This window comes from Acinonyx jubatus, chromosome B4 (assembly GCF_027475565.1).
Source record: "Acinonyx jubatus isolate Ajub_Pintada_27869175 chromosome B4, VMU_Ajub_asm_v1.0, whole genome shotgun sequence".
Classification (NCBI taxonomy): Eukaryota; Metazoa; Chordata; class Mammalia; order Carnivora; family Felidae; genus Acinonyx; species Acinonyx jubatus.
The window spans coordinates 74814505-74834675 of record NC_069387.1 but is presented as its reverse complement, the minus strand read 5'-3'; the positions used below and the strand labels follow the sequence as shown (position 1 = coordinate 74834675).

Sequence of the window (20171 nt, the reverse complement as noted above, 5' to 3'; positions counted from 1 at the left end):
CTATAAAATCAGACAGCTTTGCTTCTAATACATTTTACCAGGCAATATCCGTACTAGGGCATGGTAAATTTATCCACCATTAGGATTTTGTATATTCTCAACACTTTACCACAGTTGCACCAAGTCCACTGGCACTTTAGTCTATTTTGTCAAAGTTTTTATTTAAACTCCAGTTAGTTAACATACGGCGTAACAGTAGTTTTGGGAGTACAATACAGTGATTCAACAATTCTTTTTTTTTCTTTTTTGATTCAACAATTCTTATTTTTTTAATGTTTATTTATTATTTGTTTATTTATTTATTTTTATTTTTCCGAGAGAGCACAAGCAGGGGAGGGGCAGAGAGAGAGAGGGAGACACAGACTGCAAAGCAGGCTCCAGGCTCTGAGCTGTCAGCACAGAGCCCAACACAGGGCTCGAAGTACCCAACCTGGAGATCATCACCTGAGCCAAAGTTGGACACTTAACTGACTGAGCCACCCAGGCGCCCCTTGATTCAACAATTCTGTACATCACCCAGTGCTCATCACAAGAGGGGTCCCCCTTAATCCCCATCACCTGGTCAGCCCATCCCTCCCCTCTGGTAACCATCAGTTTGTTCTCTGTAGTTGAGTCCGTTTCTTGGTTTGTCACTCTCTCTCTCTTTTTTCCCTTTGCTCATTTGTTTTTGTTTGTGGCACTTTAGTCTTAAGGAGGCAGAGTAGTTAAAAGACATATATACATTGTGCTGGTTTCAGGTAAACATTTAATAATCCAGAAAAAATGAAATCAAAGGTTTCTGATAGGCTTTCTACAGAAAATGAACATCAAATGGGTACTGAGAATTTTCTCCACTGCAAATGTAAATGGCACGTAAAGCTTTCTATGTTCTTGTAAAAGAGCCCACTACCTTCAACATATAGCAAGACAGTAGTTTGCCCTAGTCTGCAACCTCTGGATACAAGTAATTTTCCTTACCGTATCAGTTTTACTCAGTGGTGAAATAAAAATCTAAAATTTTGATACTTGCCCAGACATGAAATGTTCCAACTCTCTTTGAATTTTCTATTCATTCTGATTTCCCCTTTTGCAAAGGAATAGATCTACAAGGTTAATAAAAGTTCTACTCTTGTTTCTGATTGTAAAACTAATCATATATACACACACACATAAACATATACGTATACATATATATGAATGCTGATTCAATTTAGCTCAATATTTAGTGATGTTAGCAGAAAGTAGTTAATACAGGGACTATAGTGTGAGGTATACAAAAAAAGATAAGGCAGGGTCATTTTCTCAAGGAGCATATTCCTTTATATGAAGTACCAGAGAACACAGGTTTGATAAGAATTATGTATGATGTGGGGCACCTGGGTGGCTCAGTTAGTTAAGTATCTGACTCTTGGTTTCAGTTCAGGTCATGATTTCACAGTTCACTGAGTTTGAGCCCCACCCTGGGCTCCATACTAACAGAGCAGAACCCGCTTGGTGTTTCTCTCTCTCTCTCTCTCTCTCCCTCTCTCTCTGCCCCTCCCCTGCGTGCACGTGCACACTCATGCTCTCTAAAAAACAACAACAACAAAAAAACATCATTATGCATGATGTTAATAAACAGACTTGTAATGAAACAAATTTGGATGGCATATTAATCCAGAAGCACCAGACAAGAGAGAAGATCCAACTATTGTAGGGTAGCAATACTCTGCTAAGAAAGCATTCTCCAAACCTTGGCAATATTTTGCTCCGAGAACTCTAGCAGCATTTGGAATACCTAAAAGCAAAACAAAAGCACAACTGAGACAGGAGCTGCCAGGCCTCAATTTTGACCCTACCTCCTTTCTGTTGCTGAATCACCTTAAGATGCAGACGCTGTGTCCACCAGATGACAAATTTGTCTCTGGCAAAGCTTGTAAAATATTTATTAAGACTTCCGCAAACAAGTAAGCTTTTTGCAGCTTACAATCTTTATTATGAAAAAGTAGAATGTCACATGACACGGTTAGCAAGAAAAAAAATTCTGCGTCATCACAGTCAGACTTTTCTGTGGCAGTAGGAGCTACGAAGTACACTGTGTTGGATTTTTTTCCCCCTGTAGGGATGACTGGAATCTATTTATTTTTATTTATTTATTTATTTATTTATTTAACGTTTATTTATTTTTTGAGACAGAGAGAGACAGAGCATGAACGGGGGAGGGTCAGAGAGAGAGGGAGACACAGAATCTGAAACAGGCTCCAGGCTCTGAGCCATCAGCACAGAGCCCGACGCGGGGCTCAAACTCACGGACCGTGAGATCATGACCTGAGCCGAAGCCGGCCGCTCAACCGACTGAGCCACCCAGGCGCCCTGACTGGAATCTATTTAAATAAAGTTTGTTTTTTGATTGACTCACTGGTGATCGTAAGAAATTCAGAGGCAGTGTATGGACAACCATCTGCCCATGCCATTAAAAAAAGTGCATATTTTCGTGCCAAAAACCCCACTATAAAAAGCAGTAAGTGCTTCTATTTCTTGTTTGTTGTCTTGCCATCTATTGATAACACCTACAAAAGGTCTTATGTCGTCGGCCAAGTATTAAATAGAGCAATCTACTGGTTAACCGAGGCTGTTGGGATATTTTCTCAGAGAAAAGCCTGATGAACATTTGCAATTTTCCTGAAGATTTTCACAAGTCTTTAAAACACAAAAATGAATATGGGGCGCCTGGGTGGCTCAGTCGGTTAAGCGTCCGACTTCAGCTCTGGTCTTGATCTCACAGCTAGTGAGTTCGAGCCCGCGTCAGGCTCTGTGCTGACAGCTCAGAGCCTGGAGCCTGCTTCCAGTTCTGGGTCTTCCTGTCTCTCTGCACCTCTCTTTCAAAAATGAATAAATGTTAAAAAAGAAAAAAGTAAAAAGTTTAAAGAAAAGCACAAAAACGAATAAATGCTAAAATATAAATGCCTGATAGTTAGCTTTTGTCATTGTAATGGTAAGTGCCTGACACTAAGCTTTGATTGTCCAGACCTCCATTTCAAAGACAACTCAGATAAACAGACTGCCAGCTGCACAATAAAAAGTCAGGCTACCCCACACAGGAAGTTCCTCTTTTAGAAAGCCCTGAGTGACCCATATAACTTGAGTGACCCTACTTTCCCTTCCCACGCTTTAATTCCTGCTCTTATGTTTTAAATTCACCAATAAATAATGAACCCACAAAACCTTAGGGAACCCACCATCACCTGCAATAAAGGCATAACCCCAGTCTGGGCTCTATTTAAGCACCCTGTGCTGTATGGCACTGGACGTGCCATGTCCCCTCTAGGACATGTAAGTAATAAAAGCTTGTTTTTTTTCCAAGATCCCTGATGGCAGTTGTTGAGGTGTCTTACAATCCTAAGAACCACCAGGGCTGATCCAGCCACAATGCTAGCTCAAATATGGCCTCATTACAAGTAATATGCAGCCCAGGCGAATGCCCCCCAGGCGTTTGTAGCTGAGAGCATCGCCATAGATAGGCCGAGACTGACCAAAGCAATATAATAATAACTTGCCTCCTAAAAATACATCACATAATGTACTGCAACTGTGTAGAATGACCATATCTTTAGGTCATCAATGCTAAAGCATTTTAGAGGTGGCATGTCATAATGCCTGCAGCTTTCAAATGGTTCCACCACAACACATCACACACACACACTCTGTACCATCCTTCCGTGTCTTTTGTCTCTTTGAAAGTTTTCACAATAAAAAGTTGAAATAAGTGCATCACAAATAGAAAAGGTGGGAAGAGTTCAAAAGTGGACAGTAGGGTAATCATAAAGATAAATAGCAGAGGCTTTTTCTTTTTACGATTAAAAACAAGAGTTTATCGTAATAATGCTTTCTAACAATGCGGAAACTTAAGCTCAAGTTTTTCATCTGCTCCTCAGCTAAACGATGGTCTTCATATAGATCTGTGGCCAAGAGATTCAAAAGTACCTGTGGTTTGAGGTAACAGTTTTTAGAGGCCATAACTGCAAGCAATGAGTCCTCTCAGAGAGTGATGAAAAGCTCATTCAGACAGTTAGACTTTCTGTTACCTTGCTCGTGCCAATACACAAGGACACTGAGCTTGCAGTTGTTGTCTCAAGGTTTTCCTGAATGGAAATACACCATAATCAGCATCTGATACACTGGATTCTGAAACTGCTAATGAAATTCAGCTAAATATTGTGGGGACTTAGATACTAGGTCTTATTAAGCCTGTGCCTTATAACAGTGTAGAGAATTTCCACATCATTTCTTCAGTCATGAAAGATGGTTTTAGATGACTTGTCACTGCCACTAAGGGAAAAGACTGGTAAATGTCTGAACGTTCTGTATTGCCTTCCTTCCTTACTAGGACTTTTTACTATCTTCACATTTGTTTAATTTATTCTAAAGCTTCTATGTAATTTATTTAGTTGCTCAGAATAGTTTTGCCTGTAGTACTATTCATATCTCTAAGATATCTTACATGTCCATCATTTGAAGCAAGCCCTTTAATTAACGCATTTAACATGAAGATTATTGATTCTAGCTATTGCCTTCAGTATTCCTTGGTACCAAAAAAATGTTAACTATCATTTGTTTATGGTTTCTGCATTAGAAGACAATGTTATGGGGTGCGTAGGTGGCTCAAGTCGGTTAAGCATCCGATTCTTGACTTCATCAGCTCTGGTCATGATCTCACGGTTTTTGAGTTCAAGCCCCACATCGGGCTCTGCGCTGGGAGCCTGCTTGGAATTCTCTCTCTCCCTTTCTCTCTGCCCCTTCCCTGCTCGTGAGCTCTCTCTCTCAAGATAAACAAATAAACATTAAAAAAAAAAATTTTTTTTAAAGAAAATAATGTTATAATGGAAACACATCTCTGGCAATTCCACAGCCAACTATTTCAAGGGATAATACTCTAAACCACTCACTAATGTTAGAAAATATTTGTACCTGATTATATTTGCTGAAAACCTAAAACTTATTCATTCTAACACCTCTAGCCAATCAAAGGAGAAATCCAAGCAAAGCCAAAGCAAACACCTTTACTTCTCTGAAGACATTTCCCTCTTCTCATAAAAACAATCAAAAGAGGAGCGCCTGGGTGGCTCAGTCGGTTGGGCGGCCGACTTCAGCTCAGGTCATGATTTCGCGGTCCGTGAGTTCGAGCCCCACATCGGGCTCTGTGCTGACAGCTCAGAGCCTGGAGCCTGCTTCAGATTCTGTGTCTCCCTCTCTCTCTGCCCCTCCCCTGCTCATATTCTGTCTTTCTCTGTCTCAAAATTAAATAAACGTTAAAAAAAATAAAAAAAAAACAATCAAAAGAGGGAACAGTCAGTAGTTTTTATTAGCAGAAAATTAATAATGCTTCATATGCTTTGTAGAACTCCATACTCCCAGCACTTGGCCTTATTAGAGTATGGTACACGTGCATAGGCTCAAAACAGAAACAAAAAAGACCAGTAAGTCAGGTCATCACACAGAGTTGAACAACAGTGGTAAAGTTAACTGAAAGAACTAGCTTATTAAATCATGTTTGGATCTTATCAAATCAGGAGTCCTCACAAAGCATGTAGACATGCGATTTCATATTTTAAGAGTCTGAAGTAGCTTTTAAGAAATTAGGATGTGAATATAAGCTGTTCCTTTGGGACTGTTCTTTTCCAGTGGTCAAAAGCATCTCAGTTCTGAAGTAATATTATAGACCATATGACTCGATGATATTTTACAATATGTTTAGGAAAAAAAGAACCAGTAGCAATCTAGATTACCAAGGAGTTTATTGTTCAAGTTTCAAGTTGGTAAGGAAAAATTGTTAGTGTTAAGCCATCTAGAGAGTAGCTGGCTACATCCTCACTTAAAACTGTGTTTTTTTATCCTCTCTCTCAAATTATGACAGTAATGTCTAAAGGGCGACATATATAGACTAGAAAGGCAAAGACTAAAAAAATAAAGGCAAACAGAGATACCTGATAAGACAATGAAAAAGAAAGCAGGGTATAGTAGAAAAGTGTCACTTAATATCAAGTATGTTTGGGCAAATTAGTTTTTACTGTGCCCATCTTTTCTTATCTATAAATTGGGTATAATAGTTATACAGATTAGAAACATGTGCATAAAAGCTTCTGACATGCAATAATGGCTCAATAAATAGCAGCAGAAATTATTATTCAAATATCTGTGTTCATCTTGACTTCTCAGTTCCAGCAGAATATCCATTTAGTAAAATATGTTCATATTAACTTTGGTAAATCATTATATATACCAGATCCATTGTCTAGAAATTCTTAAATGAACACATACACATATTAGCACAGTGTAAGCAGTTACAGAGAGGTGAATCAAAGAAAACTTTAAATGAAAAGAATATACCACAAAAGTACACTCACTATGATTACAACTATTAAGATTATATGTGCATACAGATGGGGGACACAAGAGGACACAGAAAGTTAAGTTGGTAGAGTTACATGACTTTTACTTCTGCTTTAAAGAACTGCTGTTATGCGCTCATTTTACCTTGGTCTCTGACTTCCTCCCATATTACTTTCAACTACTGCCCCCTTAGCTATAGCTATACCAGGTGGAGCCCCTACATGTCCCTTCTATGCCTTTGCTTAGATCAGATCTCCTAATGGCAGTATTCTAGCCCCATCCTTTCTGCCAATGTAAATTCCTGTCCTTCAAATCTTAATAATGATTCATTTATTTTAAGAAATCTTTTCTAATTGACCCCACTCCCTAGTTACCTTTCCCTTAATCTTCATACTTTCTCCACAACTAGGATCTGACTTGAAGGATAGGTGAATCACAAATCATTCTAAGGTGTGATTTAAGGCTTCTGAATTACAAAGCAATATTTGGATGGAATATTCCTTCTTAAAGTTTTATTTTAAAAGGATCCTTATAAAGGCTTTCATAGGCTCACTCAAAATTTTGGTCCTGCTCAATCTAACTCTGTTCCATAATGACAAACTTTCTTAGTCCCTAAATTTCCTCTGTTATATAGCCTTTAAACTGAGAAGGAAATAATATATATGACAAGTACCAAGTCTCTAGCATTCTTCCTAAGCTTTAGTGAGAAGTGAGCCATCAGTGAGAGATGGGATGAAAATCATAGGTTACCGGGAATCAGAATACAGAGATTCAAATATTGAGTCTGCAATTTATGATGTTATGTTAGGCAAATCGCTTAAGACTCAAATCCCTTTTAAACGGTAAAGTTGAATTTAAAATTCCTACTTAGCAGGATAGAAATCCAGATAAATAAGTCAGATAATATGACTGAGTGTTTGGTAAACTGTTTGATAATTATCATGTTACTAGATATTTTCACAGATGGTTAAAGAGTTAAAATTTTAGGAGCGCCTGGTTGGCTCAGTTGGTCAAGTGTCTGATTCTTGGTTTTGGCTCAAGTCATGATCTCAGTCATGAGGTCAAGCCCTGTATCAGGCTCCTTGTTGGGCATGGAGCCTGCTAAAGATTCTCTCTCTCCCTCTCCCCCGCTTGGATGCATACACTCTCTCTCTCTCAAAAAAAAAAAAAAAAAAAAAAGTGAAAAATTTAAATTAAAGGATATCAAAAACCAAGAAGGCCAACTACTAGTAGAAATAAGGTATCAATGTACTAAATATGCAACAACTGAAGAATAATTTAAAGGTATAGAGTGCTATGGAGATTTTTGATAACACATTATTACATTAGCCCATTCCTTTATTTCTAAAATAGACATTTTTGAAAGTGCTTTGGTTCTTAAAATGATATGTAAGTTTTCACCATATAAAGTTTATATGGACTTTAAGGATCTAAAAGCCTTCGGTTAGACTACCTGTAGCTTAACATCTTCTCTAAAAGAGAAACTCAACTAAAAGGAAGTAACTTTTTTTGCTGTTTAATTTATTTTTTTAATTTACATCCAAGTTAGTTGGTATATAATGCAACGATTTCAGGAGCAGATTCCTTAATGCCCCTTACCCATCTAGCCCATCCCCTCCTCCCACAACCCCTCCAGCAACCCTCTGTTCTCCATATTTAAGAGTCTCTTATGTTTTGTCTCCCTTCCTGTTTTTATATTAATTTTGCTTCCCTTCCCTTATGTTCATCTGTTTCCTATCTTAAACTCCTCATATGAGTGAAGTCATATGACATTTGTCTTTCTCTGACCAATTTCACTTAGCATAATACCCTCCAGTTCCATCCATGTAGTTGCAAATGGCAAGATTTCATTCTTTTTGATTGCTGAGTAATCAAAAAGAAGGTATATATGTATATACTACATCTTCTTTATCCATTCATCCATCAATGGACATTTGGGCTCTTTTAATACTTTGGCTAATGTTGATAGTGCTGCTATAAACACTGGGGTGCATATGTCCCTCTGAAATAGTATACCTGTATCCTTTGGATAAATACCTAGTAGTGCAATTGCTGGGTCATAAGGTAGTTCTATTTTTAATTTTTCAAGGAACCTCCATACTGTTTTCCAGAGTGGCTGCACCAGTTTGCATTCCCACCGGCTGTGCAAAAGAGATCCTCTTTCTCTGCATCCTCACCAACATCTGTTGTTGCCTGAGTTGTTAATGTTAGCCATTCTGACAGGTGTGAGGTGGTATCTCATTGTGGTTTTGATTTGTATTTCCCTGATGATGAGTAATGTTGAGCATTTGTTCGTGTGTTGGTTGGCCATCTGGATGTCTTCTTTGGAGAAGTGTCTATTCATGTCTTTTGCCCATTTCTTCACTGGATTGTTTTTTGGGTGTTGAGTTTGATAAGTTCTTTATAGATTTTGGATACTAACCGTTTATCTGATATATCATTTGGAAATATCTACTCCCATTCCATCGGTTGCCTTTTTAATTTTGTTGATTGTTTCCTTCACTGTGCAGAAGCTTTTTATTTTGAAGAGGTCCCAATAGTTCATTTTTGCTTTTGTTTCCCTTGCCTCCAGAGACGTATTGAGTAAAAAGTTGCCTGTGCCAAGTTCAAAGAGGTTTTTGCCTGCCTTCTCCTTGAGGATTTTGATGGCTTCCTGTCTTACATTTAGGTCTTTCATCCATTTTGAGTTTATTTTTGTGTACGTGTAAGAAAGTGGTCCAGGTTCATTTTTCTGCATGTCGCTATCCAGTCTTCTCAGCACCACTTGAAGAGACTGTCTTCCACTGGATATTCTTTCCTGCTTTGTCAAAGATAAGCTGGCCATTCGTTTGTGGGTCCATTTCTGGGTTCTCTATTCTGTTCCATTGATCTCAGTGTCTGCTTTTGTGTCAAGAAGTAACTTTTCTAAGGTGAATGAGGAATCAGCTATGAAAAATTTCAGTCATAAGCAAAGACTTACATTGACTTTATATGTTTAGAATTTCAAATTTCTTATCCATTTTATCCTTAAAAAATTATTTTAAAACGTTTATTTTTGAGAGAGAGAGAGAGAGAGACAGAGACAGCGTGAACAGGGGAGACAGGGGAGGAGAGAGAGAGAGAGAGAGAGAGAGAGAGAGAGAGAGAGACAGAATCCAAAGCAGGTTCCAGGCTCTGAGCTGTCAGCACAGAACCTGATGCAGGGCTCAAACCCACAAGCCATGAGATCATGACCTGAGCCAAAGTCAAATGCTTAACCAACTGAGCCACCCAGACACCCCTCCATTTTCTCCTTTAACAAAGAGTTGAGTGTGTTTAAGAGATGCCTCTCCATTTTCTCCTTTAACAAGGAGTTGAGTTGCTTTACAAAGGCAAGTTGAGTGTATTTCCTGTTGGCATTTTCACCAACATATTATATGACAACTGTCCAAAATGATTTATCTACTTTGGCTTCATGTTCCATTCCATATCCTGCTCTTTAATAACTTTAAACTTAAGTCAACTAATAGCTCCAACAATGTAAGTCAGACAAATTTTATGAATGGACAAGAAAAGTAAACTTGGGTCTAGAGATGATTATTACTGGATCACCAACAGATTTTGAGTTTTACATACTGGAAAAGCCTCTGATTTTACCTTCCCACAGGTATGTGTCTGCTTTCATTTGGCCCCAAAATGAAAGCAGTTATCTGTATAATTCCCCTAGTGCCCCATCAATGTAATCTTACTGTTGCAAATTTGTTAAACCCTTTTCTTTTCTTTTATACTATAACCAACACAAAAAATGGCTTCCTGAGTGACATTAACTCTAAGCTCTGGTTCAGTGCCAAATGGAGTCAGCTTACCTGCCAATTATGTCTTGAAGTAGCAACTACAAGGGGCATTGAAATAAGGTAGTATAAAAACCCAGTCAGCCAGAGAGAAGGGCACCAGCAGGAAAGGGCAGGTAAATCTCTTTCCTCAAGTTAAATTGACCCGGTTGTCACGTCTGCTAATCAATCCTAAATACACAGTTCCCAGGCAGGAAACCATTTCATTTGTCATTTATCGAAGGAGGCTCTCCTTGGCTGGGTTCCAAGTCAACAGGAACTCACAAATCTCTCTCCCGGAACTGCATTTCCTGGTTTAGGCTGGTTCTGAATACAATCAGATCCTGTGGCTAAGTAATCAGTAAGCTAAACAGTCATGGAAACCAGAGGCTTATCAAAGCAAAGTTGGGATGATCTACTCTTAGCTCTTTATTCTTTTCCAAATGAGTCAATAATACCTGATATGATAGTAATCCAGGGCGAAGGGCATGGTACTTTCTCCCAAAAGTTTCATAAAGAGTAGAAACCAGTTACTTAGAAATATTCGTGTAAGTTAGAGCTTAATTTAAGGTGAGTTTGGGAAGACTGCTTGGAGTTAGAGAAGTATAAAGATATAGAAGAACATATTAGGATAGAAAAGTGGCATCAACAAGTATATAGAAGAGGAAATGTGAATGTTAAGTCTTCTGGCTGAAGCAAACATGTATGTAAGAAAGACAGAAGATATGACATTAAATTTCTAGCTATAAAACCTGAAAGGGAAAACTCAGGATTCAGGACAAAGAGCCTGCTTAGGATTCTCTCTCTTCCTCACTCTCTCTCTCTCTGTCTGCCCCCTACCCCATGCATGTGCCTGCCCTCTCTTTCTCAAAGTAAATAAATAAACTTAAAACTATATACACAAACATATATGTACTTTTGGTTATGATGATTTAGTGGACCATTCTACACTTTGCAAATGATAAAAGTATGTGTCAGCAACTTTTTGGAGGCTTTATTCTACATCTTCATTAATTCATGCCCTCTTCAATTCCACAGGACGGAGGCTGCCTACACTCCCTTGTCTCTTGTTTCTTGTGGCATGAAGTAACCATACTAAGCTGATGAACAGAGACGTGGTTGAATACGACCACAAATAGGCAAGAAAATGGATGGTTGGGAGGAAGAGTGGGGTAGGTTTCCTCTATTCATGAATGCTTCCTCTCATATTTCAGATCTAGGCAAGTCTTACAGGGAAGGAAAGTAGACAGTCTTAACACCTCCAAACATCAACCTAGCTGCTGGTCTTTCCATCACTTTACTGAATTTGGTCCTCGGGGCTTTTCCATTGCAAACAAGTCCCTTATAAAAATGCAAATACCTCCCCAGAAAGGAGTTATGGCTTCAGTATTAGTTACCACCTCAATATATAATGATTAAAACTAGCTTCAGTAATTTTAAAAAACATTAGAATATATTTCTCCCCGCAAAAGATTCTATAGTCAAATATGCTTGAGAAACAGCATAGTATAGCTCCCTCTTGTAGATTCACAGTGCACATTAGCATTGAAAAAGCACTTAAGTCCAGTGGTAAAATTTTTAAAAAAGTATTTTCAAACGTCTTTAACTACCAAACCCTATTTCCCCTACAGAACACATATTAATATATTTTAAGATGTGAGTATTTTTTATTGTTTTATTTTTATTTTTAAATTTTTTAAATTTTAAGTTTTTATTTTTAAAGTTTTGAGAGAGAGAGAGAGAGAGAGAGAGAGAGAGACAGTGAGCATGCAAGTGGGGAAGGGACAGAGAAAGAGAGAGAGAGAGAGAGAGAGAGAGAGAGAGAATCCCAAGCAGACTGTGCACTGTCACTCCAGAGCCTGATGCAGGGCTCAATCCCACAAAACTGTGAGATCATAACCTGAGCTGAAATCAAGATTTGGACACTTAACAGACTGAGCCATCCAGGTGCCCCTAGTTAAGAGTATTTTTTTTAGAACACAGTTTGAAAAACACAAAATTAAAACAAATCGATTAATAATAAGGCACCAAAGATACGTTTAGGGCAGAGTGCATTAGGAAGGATGACAGGAGGTGGGAAAGCAAAGACAGGTCTTTTCTACTTCATAATTTTGTTCAAAAACATCATGCCATTTGTTGCAGGTTCCTGGTTTAAAAGACAGACCCTAAAGTAAAGATGTATGGTCCATTCTATAATTATTTGTCCTTTTCTGAACAATATCAAACTCAAGCCCATTCCTAGAACACAAAGAGCTCTCTGTACCACCCATTTGCAAAATGGCCATGTGACCAAAAGGAGTTGAACGAAGCAGAAAGCTAAATATACCTCAGGATTTTTAAGTTTCTTCCCACTACATAGAGCAGTTAAGAGTCAGAAATTAAAGGACCTGGTGAATGGCAGACCATGTTTATAAATGATCATCTTTGTGCCATGTGATCAAATGCAACTTAACTTACCAGCTCTGCAATTCAGCAAAAGCTTGTTTCATTTTCTTAATGGAAGCATCCATCTCTTCTTTAACTACAACTCGATACCGTGCGAGAGACACTGTACAGCGCTGGAGGTCTTTCACAGATTTTTCAATATTGGAACCTTGGGAAGAAAACCCAAGGATTAATATAAAAAAAGGAGCACAAGTAACCTGAAAGTTAGATATGAACACCTAAGCATGTAAAGTAACAAATGTCATGTGGACTAAAAATGTTTCCTTAATGGCCACCCTCCTCACCAAAAAATTGATGTTTTCATAGATTTTTGTTTTTAACTAAGTATCCTGGCTAAGATGGAGTACTAGGAGTTGGATTCACCCTCCTGTCTTACACAACTAAACACACACACAGACAAAACATATGAAACCTGGTTTTCAGACAATAGACGATAGACAGTACTTTTTCCCTGAGAAAAGACACAAACGAAGTGAGGCCTACAATTGCCTCAACTTACTGCCATGAAAGAGTTTCCAGGCTGCAGTGCAAGGAGGAGAAATCCTAATCCTGAATTGAGAGGACAGAGCTAAGAACTTGGGGAGGCCAAGGTGGTTAGAATTCTAAGGGCAGAATACTAGAGAGGAAAGAGCTACACAAAGATGAGAAAATTGTACAGAGATCTGCAGGGGATTCTGAATGCATCGGTGTGAGGAAACTACCTGAGACAGGAAAAAGAACCACTGGAAAGGAATACGCAGAACAAGCCTCAGACCTCACCCAGCCCACAAATAGTTCATGTTCACACCAGCCAGAATAGGGCACCAGGTAGAACACTTGGAAGGGTACTCCCTCAGTAATGAGGCAAAATTAGCTCTCAGGGCTACTCTAGTTCCACCTAACAAAGCTTAAAAACAAGCCTCAAACTGTTACCAAATAGTCCCAGAACAAATCATAACAGTACTTAAATAAAACACAAAAACTATCTAGCAATCGACAAAGCAAAATTCACAATGTCTGGCACCCAATAAAAAATTACTAGGCATACAAAGAGGCAGACAAACACGATCCATAATGAAAAATCAACTAACAGAAACAGATGCAGAAATGTCATAGATGTAGAGTCAAGTAAATAAAGACCTCAAAACAGCTGATACAATCAGATACCATAAGTTCAAGAAGGCAGAGAAAAGCATAAACATGTTAAGGAGAGACATGGTCGATACTTTAAAAAACCCAGCTGAACCTCTAGAGGTGAAAAAAGACAATGTCTGAGATGACAATTTCACTGGATAGGATTAACAGCAGATTAGAAACTGTTAAAAAAAAAGATTAATGAATTTGACAACAGCAACTTCAGAAACTATCCAAAATGAAGTAAAGTATTTGAATAGGTACCAGTGTTTCAAAACTCTCTAAATGACAGGGTTTGGACTATAATTCACCATGCAGGCATTACAAAATTAATAAAATTCTCTGTGTAGTAGTTCGAAACATCGTATGTGGATAAGCCAACTTTATAGGTAAAGATGAAATATATTTACCACCTAACATATTCTAATCAGTTTCCAAAAGTTCTACCATCCTTTCTATATTCACCAATGTCAAAGTTATATATACAATTTATAGGTGAAATCATAGATCTAAGAAGTTTAATGTGCCAAGATATAGATTTCCAATTTTTTATTTAAATTCTTCCTCATCGTAACTTGATTTCTTTCCAAATCTAAAAAGCTTTCAAGCCTTGTGCTTTTCTTTTTGCTTGACTGAGTATTTTTGATGTGCTTTCTGCACCAAGCTGAGGGTCATGTTAGATTTAAAAGGAAAGCTTCACTAATTAAATTTAGCTTATGTGGAATAAATAATTCAATAAAGAGCTACAGGTTACAAGTGTCTTTTACATTTCTGTTTCGTACATTTAGTGGAGTGGACCACGATGCTTTAGATGTATGACACTCAGAGAGGCTATCATCTCTACCTGTTTAATTACTGGCTGATTATTTAAATGATGAGTATAGTGAAAAAAAAAAAAAGCAAATAACTACCACCAGTCGATACTGCACACTTACTTAAGAGGAAACGATCTTGTTTAAAGCTACAGTCTGACAGATATTAGTAAGCGCATGAAGTTGTGAAGAGAAATGAAAAGATTTCTTTAAAACCTCATGTCAGAGTTGGCAGAGCTTTTTACTATTAAATCAACCAGGAGATAAAAATGAAGGAAACAGTACAAAAATGTTGTAGTAAAGCAAATAAAAGAAACAAGTTACTGTTAGTAGAAAAGTCGTTCTGGCCAGTAGAGTTTGACTTTCATTCACTAAAAGGATCCCTGTCATTGTAACAAGACTGTACAGCATCTAAAATACTATCAGACTCCAACTGTGTACAGGGAGTTAGGGAAGGGTAGTTGCTGCCTCAAAAACAGAAAAAGTATTACCTGCTAACCTCTGAGATCTTATCTGAGGAACAAGGAGAAAATTTGCCCTCTCTAGCCAAAAGCACAATTTTTTTTTTGTTTTCTCTCAAAGGTAGCCTTCTGATTTACCTAGCTTTTTGTTGGTGGAAGAGAGTGGAAAATCTTCCATCCCCAGATTTGAAAACTGAGGTGCTGTGGTAGGTCTTGAGAGAGATTTTGCAGCATTCCTATTTTGTTGAGAATTCTGAGTAGACTGCATAGTCAAAGACTTAGGCTCAAAATCAGAGATGCCATTCTCCAGCATGGACCCTGTCAAAGAAAGGCCAGTATTTTAGAGTAAAAGTTAGGAGGAAATCAATCAAGCAGTCTTAAGTATAAACAAATAAAAAAGGTAAAAATGTTTCAGGTAAAACTACGCCTCTGAAAGGTTATGAACAAAAACAACTGACAAAATAGAACAAAGAGCAGAATCAGTTGGACGAGACTATCAGGAGCATCTGGCTCAGCCCTAAACTTCATCCTGAATGAAAAGGATGAGTCTGTGTTAACCCATCTCAAGATAAGCTAGCTTGTTCCCTGTACCTTGGTAGCTCTGGGCACAAGGAAGCACTAATTTCTTATAGCTTCTGTAAGTTATATTGAGGAAAAAAGAGTTTTACACTGTTCCAGGGAAGGAAGAGTTTTATTATTAATCTATTTATTTATTAAGTTTTTTAAAAAAGTTATCTCTACACCCAACGTGGGGATCGAACTCACAATATTCAAATCAGGAGTTGCATGCTCCACCAATGGAGCCAGCCAGGTACCCCAAGAGTTTTAAAAGCTTTAGGGAAAGCACAAAGAGTTAGGATATCAAAGAAGAGCTAGCTCAGGAAAAAAAAAAAAAAAAAAAAAAAAAAGGAAGCCACTGACTGTCTTTGGTTTATTTGAGGTTATAGCATAGGTGCTATATTTTTCTCTAAGTCTTTTTGTGTGTGCAAGCTAATCAATAAAAGAACATCTGAGAAGTACAGAACTTTTAAATTGTCATTACATAATAACTCTAGCAGCAACAGAGCAAGTGGAAATGGATTAACAACCAAGTAATTAAAAAGCCAATTTTAAAAGACATATATTCCCAGTATCTTCCCAACATTCATCAAAATGGTTAATAAAACAAAAAATGTGCAAGATATTTGAATTGACAACATTAATCTTAATTCTTTACTAGAAAACAAATGTGGGACAATAAAAACCAACAGTCTACTTCTCATGAAAGCCATGGGATTACAGTTACTATTATATATTCCTCACTGTGTGGGACCCTAAAATAGTAACATCAACATCAATTCATCATCATCATTGTCCTTAATAATAAGCAATTTAAAAAGTCTTAAGGTCACCTTCTATAATCTCTAACTACTGAGGGATTATTATGTTAAAAGATTTCCACAAGACTGACTTAAACTAAAATTAAAATATAAGACAATGGAATAACAACTATATTTTCTAGGCCTTTGGTAACTACAGTTGACCCTTGAACAATGTGGGGGTTAAGGGCACTGACCCCCTCCCTTGCAGTTGAAAATCTGTATATAACTTTGACTCTTCCAAAACTTAAGCCTACTGTTGATCAGAAGCTTTACCAATAACATACAGTCAATAAACATGTTTTGTATTTTATATGTATTATATCCAATATTCTTACAATAAAGTAAGCTAGAGAAAAGAAAATGTTATTAAGAAAACCATTGGGAAAAAAAACCATTAGGAAGAGAAAATATATTTGCAGTACTGTATTATATTTTTTCGGGGAAAAAAATCCACAAATAAGTGGACCTGCATAGTCCACACTGCGTTGTTCAAGAATCAACTGTACAAAATTTGACTCTTTCATATAAAAGGCAACAAAAACTAAAAAATAAAAGACTAACTAAATTCAATTTATTGATTGCTTTTTCAACCAGGAAGCCCCTATATTTTTCAACAGAAAACAACTTTTCAAAGACCTGTTAATAAACTCACCTGTTCTATCCAGCACATCTGGTGTAGTAGACTCAGGATCTTCCAATTCTCTGGCATCTATTGAAAGTGTCTCCATACCCTCACTGAGTGAGTCCACAGACTCAGTATCATTGATGGCACCGTTGACATGGTAACCATTAATACCACCTTTCTCTGAAGAAGGCACAGTCTGTTCCTCTTGAATGGAAACCGATTTACTGGAATCTGGGATACTGTTACTTGCTTCTGCTGTAGGCTTTGGTTTGCTTTTCTTCTTTTTGTTCTAATGGTTATTCAAGATTTGAAAAAAAGAAAAGAAAAAGAAGACCCCACAACCCAGAGAAGTAACTCTAGCTACCCAAAGGCAATCAATGTTATTAATTTCTCGTATGCCCTCCCCAAAATTGAACACATTCTTGTATATTTTGAACTACTGACTAAAATAAGTAGGTAAAATACTTTGGATAAACTCAAACACATAAATATAAAAAATGTATGCATGGAAAAACCCACCAAATCAAAAGATAAATTACAAAATGTGAAATACGTCCAACTTATATACAAAAAGTTAAATTTATACAGAGCTCTAACAAAAAACAAACAAAACAACAGCCCAATAGAAAAAAATGGTGTAGGATACAAACACATGGAATGAAGTGCAACCTCAGTCTAATAAGAGACATAAATTAAAACTGCACTGCAGAGGATTCTGGGACAATGACAGAGGAGGAAGCACTAGTAATCTGCCTCACTAGACAATAATTACACTGGCAGAATCTGTGTAATGTAACTATTTTGGAACTCTGGAGTCTACTGAAGACTTAAAATTTGCAGGTGAAGACCTGGACAGTAAATCGTGGTTAATCTCAGTCAGTATCAGCTCCTCTCATAGAAGCAGTTACCTTAGGGTGCAGGCAGCTGTGCACCTGTTCTTGGAGCAGCTCGCACACATTGTGGGAGCCAGGGCAGACAAAAAGGACCCTGTCCTCCAAATTTTGGGGATCAGCACTCTGGTCCCTGCTGTTTTTTTTGATCACAGGAGTGTAGACAAAGAGTCAGGCATCCATTGTTATTGCACCTTCTCCCATTGTTGTAAGCCCTGCCAGCTTTGGCTGAGTGACTTCCAGGGAAATAAAAAGAGCAGTGCCCCCAGAAAGCAAACAATAATAAAAAAACAGCAAATCCTGAGGAAGGGGCAGAATCTGATTTCCAAAGTTATCACATTATTAGATTCAAATGTCCAGTTTTTCAACATAAAATCACAACTACAAAAAACAAGTATGATTTACTTAAAGGGAAAAAATCAACAGTAACTGCCTTTGGTAACCAGAAGGGAGGTAGATAGGGGGATGGGTTAAGTAGGTGATGAAGATTAAAGAGTGCACTGGATGATATACGGAAGTGTTGAATCACTATATTGTACATCTGAAACTAATATTATGCTGTATGTTAACTGGAATTTAAAAAAAACAAAACAACTGTCTTAAAGATACTCAAAAAATTAAAAGAAGATCTGGACAAAGCCAAGAAAACAAAGTATGAACAAAATGTAAATGTCAATAAAGAGATAGAAAACCTAAAAGAAATTAGTTAAGAGGGGTGCCTAGGTGGCTCAGTTGGTTAAGTGTCCGACTTCGGCTCAGGTTATAACCTCAGGGTTTGTGAGTTAGAGCTGAGAGCCTGCAGCCTGCTTTAGATTCTGTGTCACCCTCTCTCTCTGAATGCCCCTCCCCCCACCACCCTGTTTGCACTCTCTCTCAAAAAATACATTAAAAAAATCCATAAGGGGCGCCTGGGTGGCTCCATAGGTTGAGCATCCGACTTCAGCTCAGGTCATGATCTCGTGGTTCATGAGTTCAAGCTCCACATCGGGCTCTGTGCTGACAGCTTGGAGCCTGGAGCCTGCTTCAGATTCTGTGTCTCCCTCTCTTTCTGCCCTTCCCCTGCTCACACTGTCTCTGTTTCTCTCAAAAATAAATAAGCGTTCAAAACAAAAACAAACAAGTGATTTCACTTATAAAAAAACATTAAAAAATAAGAAATTAATTAGGAAATACTGGAGTTAAAAAATAGAATAACTGAAATTTTAAAATTCACTAGAAAGATTCAAAGGCAGATTTCAGCAGCAGAAGAAAAAAAATCTGTGAACTTGAAGATTGGAGAATGCAAATTGTAAAGTCTGAGGAAGAGGAAAGAAAAAAAAAAATTGAAGAAAAGTGAATAGAATCTAAGGGACCTGTGGGACACCAAAAAGTAGACCAATATACACATCATGAAAGTCTGAAAAGAAGATAAAGGGACAGAAATAATATCTGATGATATCTGAAAAAGAAATACTGGCTGAAAACTTCCCAAATTTAATGAAAAACATGAATATAAACACCCAAGAAGCCTAATTAACTCTAAGTAAGATGAACTCAAGGAGACTCACACTGAGACACATTATAATCAAACTTTCAAAAGACAGAATCTCGAAAGCAGCAAGAGAGAAGTCACTCATCACATACAAGGAATCTTCAATAAAATCATCAGATTTCATCAGATTTCTCATCAGAAACATGAAGGTCAGAAGGCAGTATGTGGATATACTCAAAGCGCTGAAATAGAAAAGTATGGTCAACCAAGAATCCTATAACTGGCAAGACTATCCTTCAAAAGTGAAGGAGAGGGGTGCCTGCGTGCCTCAGTTGGTTAAGTGTCTCACTCTTGATTTTGGCTCTGGTCATGATCTCACAGTCTATGAGACTGAGCCCCGCATGTCAGACTTCGTGCTGGTCATGGAGCCTGCTTGAGATTCTCTGTCCCTCTCCCTTTAATCCTCCCTGCTCATGTACTTTCACTTCCTCTCAAAAAATTTTTAAAAAAAATTTTTTTAAGTAAAGGAGAAATTAAGATATTCCTAGATAAATAAAAGCTGAGGAAGTTCATGACCACCAGATCTGCCCTGTAAGAAATGTTCAAAGGAGTCCTGCAACATAAAATGAAAGGACACTAGTCAGTAATTTTAAGCCATATGAAAAAATAAAAATCTCAGTAAAGGTAAGTACATGAGCAATTATAAAGGCCAGCATTATTATAATGGTTTGTAACTATATATTTGGTTTTCTGCATAATTTAAGAGACTAATAGGTTAAAAAAAAACTATTAATCTAAAATCTACTTTGGTTTGTAACTCCAGATCTTATTTGTACATAATTTAAGAGACTAATGCA

At 37.5% G+C, this 20171-nt stretch overlaps 1 protein-coding gene across 3 annotated transcripts in view; it reads right to left on the bottom strand.

Moving 5' to 3' along the window:
* The window catches only part of SPATS2 (spermatogenesis associated serine rich 2), a 146978-nt gene that overhangs the window by 10775 nt on the left and 116032 nt on the right, over positions 1-20171 (bottom strand). For all 3 annotated transcript variants that reach the window (XM_027036046.2, XM_027036047.2, XM_027036048.2), the window contains 3 exons: positions 16981-17242; positions 15106-15285; positions 12594-12729 (listed from right to left, as the gene is read on the bottom strand). In XM_027036046.2, the coding sequence (XP_026891847.1) occupies positions 12594-12729; positions 15106-15285; positions 16981-17242 (578 nt within the window). The remainder of the gene's footprint in view (positions 1-12593; positions 12730-15105; positions 15286-16980; positions 17243-20171) is intronic.